At 40.0% G+C, this 6,747-nt stretch overlaps 1 protein-coding gene across 1 annotated transcript; it reads right to left on the reverse strand.

Annotated features, from left to right (window-relative positions):
• Positions 1-2,675: 2,675 nt before the first annotated feature.
• LOC142520237 (uncharacterized) lies at positions 2,676-6,512 on the reverse strand. The gene is made up of 3 exons (XM_075623241.1): positions 6,341-6,512; positions 6,049-6,241; positions 2,676-2,838 (listed from the first exon to the last, which is right to left on the reverse strand). The coding sequence occupies exons 1-3, from the start codon at positions 6,510-6,512 to the stop codon at positions 2,676-2,678; spliced, it is 528 nt and encodes a 175-aa protein (XP_075479356.1).
• Between the last annotated feature and the right edge of the window lie 235 nt (positions 6,513-6,747).

A 6,747-nucleotide genomic window follows, 5' to 3' on the forward strand; every position in this document is an offset into this window, starting at 1 on the left:
AACTGGTCGAGCTTAGGTGGAAACCGATCAGAGCTAAGGTTGTATTACAATGTTGAGACTAGGTCGGATTTGGGAAGAGGGCCTACTGTAGGGGACTCACACCGAGCCACGGTGTAGACGCTAAGAGGTCTGAGACATGGCATGGAAGGGCTCAACAAAGGCTGGTCATGTTCTAGTAGTCGACCGTAGCGCAAGGAGGTGATTAAGTTAGGGTGTTGGTATTTTTTTTTTCAGATGTAACACACGGGGATGGGTGCATGGTTAGTAAGAATAGTTAGCATTGGTCTAGTAGGGTGTACCCGGCTTGATCTTGGTCCTAGGTAGCATTGGTTCAATGCTGGTTCGGGTTGGTTAGGTCTAGGATCAATAATTTGAAGGTTTAGCGCGCTATGGTTTGAATCTCATTCGGGCAGAAAATTTCAGCAGCTGGTCAAGGGCTTCTAGGTTCTTAGGCAGTTTGAAATAAGTTATTTAAGGGCCGGTCATGTGTAAATAAGTCATGATTTAATTTTGGGAAATTTTGATTAAGTTTTGGGTTGATTAGTTAAAATCGGGAACCCCATCCAAGTTTTAAAACGAATCATAAAAGTTACTCTATGGGCTCAAGTTTACGTATTGGAAATGATTATAAATATGTTTTGAGGTGTTTTTAGGAGTTTGGTTGGCTTCGGGTCGAAATTTTGAGGTCTAGGGGTAAAATGGTCAATTAAGGTTTCCAGGGGAAAAATGATCATTTTGCACCCGGGTCGAATTAGCAGTCCTGGCAGCGTCCTGATAACAAAATTACACGTTTTTAATGCATATTCTATCATGAACATGACTTTTATGAAATTAGGAAAAATACGTCGCATGTTTTATTTTAAGAAAAATTTACGTATATGCATGATTTTTATAAGTCATGAATATGATTATATGTTTTGAAGGATGTGAGTTGGTTGTGACTAATACGAATACGATAATACGACGAAATGTAAGTCCACGGTTCAGTGGATGGGTAATACCGTCGCTGATGTCCCCGCTGCCGGGTACCACAGTTATACATAGATGGATCGATCGAATATAGCTGATATGAAAGTCACAACTAATGAATGAAATTCAAATAAAGAAAATGAACACATATATGATGATATGTTGAGCCATATTTTGACATGTTAAGCTATGTTACGATACGTTTACGTTCATGTTTTGAAGATCATGAAATGTATGTTGATTATACTTTTCACTGTTGCATGTTATGTATATATTCTTGTTATAACGATTCAGGTGTGTTGAATCGTTAGTTCACTAGATGTGAATGTTGCAGGTGAGCATATTAATGAGGAGATTGGAGGCGCCGAAGACTGAGTAGGCGGAGTTAGATGTGCGCACGCTAACCCGAGGACCATACTTTTTACGCACATTATGTTTTGAGTTAGGAGTGAGCATGAATATTTCATACACTTTCTTTTATATGTTGATGGTTGTCAGGATTTTTGCAAGTTTCATTGTAAATTATTTTAAACGATAGCTTAGGGTTTGACGGTTGTCTCAATTTTTTTATTTGTAGTGTTCTTTTATGGTTATTTGAATTTTTTTATTTTAAAATTTATAATTTTCAGCTATTATTACATGCTTTCATAAAAATGTGATTTTCGAAAAATAGCTTGCAAAAAAAAAATTTCTAGTAGACGTTTCAGTAGGTATCAGAGCAAGGGTCCTTTATAGGGTTGTACCACCGCCAGCTTCTGCATCTCAGTCTTCAAGCCTCAAGTGTGTAAGTTTGCATGTTTTATATGTTTTAAAAAGTTTAATACTATCACCTGTATGTTTTCATGATACATGTTTTGCAGCGAAGTACACTACATGTTTAGCTGCTTACTTGATTTAAGGATTAAACGTTTTGAAAACTAGATTAAATTACATGATGGGTTACATTTAGAATTTGCACTGTATTCGGATATCATACCTCCTAGACATGCCCAAGTACTGACTGATAGGATGATACTTCTACAGGCGGTAGGGGCCCTCCACCACAACCACCGCCAGGAGACACAGCTACCCGAGTCCTTGAGGATAACACTAGATTGATGGAGCAGGTTCCCAGACCCACCCCAGACATCTATGAGCAGTTTAGGCAGCTCAACCTGATGGAGTTCGGGTTAATGTTTATCCGTTCTTAGCAGCGGGTTGGCTCTGGTCTCTAGAGCTGCACTTTCATTATGTAGACATGAGAGAAAGAGATCGGGTAAGATGCGTCGCGTATATGCTGACGGACAATGCATCCCTTTGGTGGGAGGGTGCAGTGCACGAGGTGAACTTGCATACTCTCACATGGGATCAATTCAAGGAGGTATTCTAAGGAAAATAATTTCCAGCGGAGGTCAGGGGAAGCCTGACGAGGGAGTTTATGGGTCTTCAACATGGGGATTTGTCTGTGGCAGAGCTTATCCGGAAGTTTGACAAGGCCTATCACTTTTTGCCCTTTATTGCGAGAGATTCCGCTCAGAAGCTGAGGCACTTCATGGATGGCCTCAGAACCACTTTTCGTAGGGATGTGATGCTGATGAGACCAGCTAGTTATGATGAGCCCACTGCTTGTGCTTATCAGGCGTAACAAGACCTCCAGGATATCGACGCCGAGATGCAGGGGAAGTGACTTCAGGCCCAGTCTAGCTCACAGCCACATAAGAGGCAATTCACCGAGCCACTGAGGTATCAGGGGCAGCAGAAGCCCCAGGATTAGTTTCAGACACCCGGACAGCAGAGGCCACCGCAGGCACAAGGGGCTCCAAAATTGGAGGAGAGGCAATTATGCAAGCAGTGCAACCGGTTCGACTTCGACAAGTGTATGTGGGTGACCTTCAAATGTTTTATATGCAAACAAGAGGGCCACAAGGCAGCTGGTTGCCCTAGGAACAAGGTCAACACTATTGGCAGAGCCTATGTGATGAACACAGAGGAGGCGGAGGAGGATCCAGACTCTACACTGCTCACTGGTAAGCTTTATTCTTAATGATTTTTCTTTACCGCCTCGACTGCATGGATTATTGTGTTGGTTGTGGAAATTACTTTTGGGATATAGAACATATAATAAATTAGGTTTCATGTTCTAATAGGTGGACTTTAGTGTTAAATTGTGGTAATTAAGAGCTTTAAGGACCATAAATGCAATAACCGAAATCTCAAAGCCCTAATTGCAAAAATCAAAATTTAGGGATTTGTTTCGCTTTTTTGAAAATTTTGGGACCAAATTTGATATTTTTGAGAATTTTAAGGTTTGAATTGACCAAATTCAAAAATTTATGCGGACTGAGGTTCAATTTTTGAAAATTGAAGGGCCAAATGGTAAGAAATTTGAAATTTTGGGGTCAAATTGCAATTTCCAAAAAAAATTTTGCTAGTAAATTTCGAAAAATTTAATTGAATACTAGAAATAAATCAGTGACTGTTCGAGGATTTTGGGTTAATTACTAATAGAAAATCTATTAAGTTTCAACACGATCAGATTTGATGGTATGTTTTTGTTAGAGTAGGTGCCCGTCGAGCCAAGTGTTGGCCGAGGGTTCATGTTTAAACTCTATGTATAAACAATATTTATTTTAAGAATATTTGAAATTATTTCTTTGACACATATTTATTTGTATACCCATGCTAGATTCTTAGATAATGTCTTTGAATATAAAAATAGTAGAAAGATAATGAGATGCTCATATGATGAGTATCATGAAATTTATATTTGGAATACTTTATATTTTAAATAGTTCCTAGTCGATTCAGCCGCCGTTAAGAAGGATAAAGGCTGCTCGAGTTTGAGACTAGTACCTGCGATGTGAGTACCATGTTTCATTGGTAGGTGTCACGCCTCGAGTCCGAAGCGTCGGTGACATCCGACATTGTTTAACAATTACATTGAAAAACAATAAAGCCTCGTATCAAATCAAACTAGTCTTTTTCATAAATAGAGTATTGTCTTACAATGACAAAAGAATAAACTTTTACATCAGAGTTGCAGAAGCTAAACAAAAGAAAAGGAGTACAATTCTCGATTTCCTGATCTCGAAATCTGATCACCATCCCTAGAACGCTTCTTGCTCCTCCTCGTTTACTTGCTCTTCATTTTTATCTTAAATTGTAAGGGGTGATCGATTCCAAAGATACATATAGAACTTAGTTTTCTTAAAACGTTCTTTTAACAGACTTTCAAAACTTAATATTCTTAACTTATCAGGACAGAGACAAATCGAATAAATGACAGAATTCATCAGATGATTCTGAACAATTCAGAAACCGATTAACTCAATTCAAAACAGAACATATCAGAACAGACATAACACTGTTACTCATCTCATTTCCATGGTCAAATTGTCCCCAATATGTTAGTCCTCTAAGCGGTGAGGCCAGAACACGGTTTTATACCCACCGATGGGGGCCAGACAGAAATGGTTTTATACCCACCGATGGGGGCCAGACAGAAATGGTTTTATACCCACCATTGGGGGCCACACAGAAATGGTTTTATACCCACTATTGGGGGCCAGACAGAATCACAATTCTCATCCCATTTCAAATCAATTTGTAACAGTGCAACACGAAATTCAGATTTAACAGACAGAACGTATCAGAGATTTCAGATATCAGAGTTTCAGACGGATTCAGCGGAACCAAAGAATTTCGAACAACAAACAGAGCACATAATCGATCGAAATTTTAAACGGACAGACTTCATATTTTCGAAAATGGAGACACACAATCATGCATTTCATAATATATATTCAAGTTTAAAAATACAAACGAATATATAACAAAAACCCACTTACAGTATTTGCAGGTTTTGATACAACACGTCTTTTCAAAAAATCCGGCAGCACTTCGGCGCAACTTTGGAAAATGCAGTCTTCAATCACACAGCACCTCGACGTAGGAATTCCGCTCTGGACTGTACGAGCTTTCCTTTATTCTTTTTCCTTGCTTGAATCGGCCAAAGGCTTGAAGGTGAGGAGAGGGCCGAAATTTTGTAGCTTTTTGAGGGATTATTTGAAGTGCATTTGGCATGAGGATTGTGGTACTATTTATAGAGAAATGCTAGCCCTTTCATCTAGTCCTTGGTCGACCACTTGGGCTCCAAGAAAAGGTTTAATTGTGTTTCAATTCTCCATGCATACCTCAAGTTCAAGGCTATCCATAATTGTGGTCCAAAATCTCATGCACCCTTAATTGTCATCTTGATTTTCTAAAGGGTCATTCCTTGCATCAATAATGTGTCCTAACCCTTATCTTAATCCCTTAGCTCCTTTATGGGTTTACTTAAAAGTCTTTTCTTGCATATTTAATTTGTTCAAACCTTTAGCTTAACTTTTAGCTCTCTTTCTGGCCTTGCTAGGACAAGCTTGGTTGAGCTTCTTCGAGCTGAAGGTTCGCGTTCTTGAGCTGGGGTTTCGCTCCTCTCGTGAAAATTCTTCGATGGATATGGTTATTTGCAGCTCGGCTTCTGGTTGAGCTCATTCCCGAGCTTTGAAGTTACTTCCACGAGTTACTAGCTGAAAATCTAAGTTCATAATTAAGTTTATAATTAGAATGAAAGTATTTTGATCTTAGATTAAGCTAAGTTTTAAGCTCGTATATTTCTTACCTTATTTACTTGGGATCGTAAAATCTCGGGTTCTCACATCCCTCCCTCCTTATTAAAAGTTTCGTCCTCGAAACTTGCATTAGCTTGATCTTTCGAACAGATGAGGGTATTGTGATCGCATTTTCTCTTCGAGTTCCCAAGTTGCCTCCCTTTCGGTATGATTTGACCACTGTACTTTGACATAAGGTATTGTCCGATTTCTCAACACTTGGTCTTTTGAGTCCACTATTCGGGTAGGGACTTCTTCATATTTGAGTTCTTCATTCAGGTTTCCTTCAATCATCAGTGGTGTAACCTTAAGTACATGACTCGGATCCGGGACATATTTCCGCGGTTGTGAGATATGGAAAACATTGTGTACTCTGGACATCTCAGGTGGCAAAGCTAGACGGTAAGCTAAGGTTCCCACTTTCTCCAGTATCTCGAACGGTCCCACATACCTTGGATTTAGCTTTCCGGATTTACTGAACCGAACTACTCCCTTCATGGGAGAGACCTTAACGTAAGCTTTCTCACCAATTTCCAACTGTAAGGGTCTTCTCTTCAGATCGGCCCAGCTCTTCTGCCTATCTTGGGCTGCCTTGAGTCTCTCCTTGATTATGACTACTTTATCAACGGTTAACTGAATAAGTTCTGGTACGGTAACAGCTTTTTCTCCGACCTCGTCCCAATATAGAGGCGACCTACACTTCCTTCCATACAAAGCTTCATACGGGGCCATCTCGATGCTACTGTGATAACTGTTGTTATAGGCGAATTCTATCAGGGGTAACTGTTCACTCCAGTTCCCAGGAAAATCCAGAGCACATGCCCTCAGCATGTCCTCGAGGGTCTGAATCGTCCTCTCAGTTTGACCATCAGTCTGAGGATGATAGGCTGTGCTGAGAGTGACCTTGGTTCCCATAGCCTTCTGGAAACTTTTCCAAAATCTTGATACAAATCTTGGATCTCTGTCAGACAGAATACTCGCTGGAACTCCATGTAGCCTCACTATGTTGTCCATATACAAAGTGGCTAATTTATGCAAATTATAATTCATCCGTACTGGCAAGAAATGGGCAGACTTGGTCAATCTGTCAATGATCACCCAGATCCCATCGTGACCCTGCCTTGATCGTGGTAGTCCTACTACGGAATCC

The sequence above is a fragment of the Primulina tabacum genome, chromosome 12 (assembly GCF_025594145.1).
Source record: "Primulina tabacum isolate GXHZ01 chromosome 12, ASM2559414v2, whole genome shotgun sequence".
NCBI classification, from domain to species: Eukaryota; Viridiplantae; Streptophyta; class Magnoliopsida; order Lamiales; family Gesneriaceae; genus Primulina; species Primulina tabacum.

Bases quoted from the DNA above. Each gene is read 5' to 3' on its own strand.
- LOC142520237 (XM_075623241.1), bottom strand. From the start codon at position 6,512: ATGGGAACCAAGGTCACTCTCAGCACAGCCTATCATCCTCAGACTGAT. The intron at 6,242-6,340 runs GTAGCATCGAGA...TTACCGTACCAG, and splicing joins CTATAACAACAGTTATCACA to AACTTATTCAGTTAACCGTT. The intron at 2,839-6,048 runs GTATGTGGGACC...AAACATTTGAAG, and splicing joins TCCGGAAAGCTAAATCCAAG to GTCACCCACATACACTTGTC.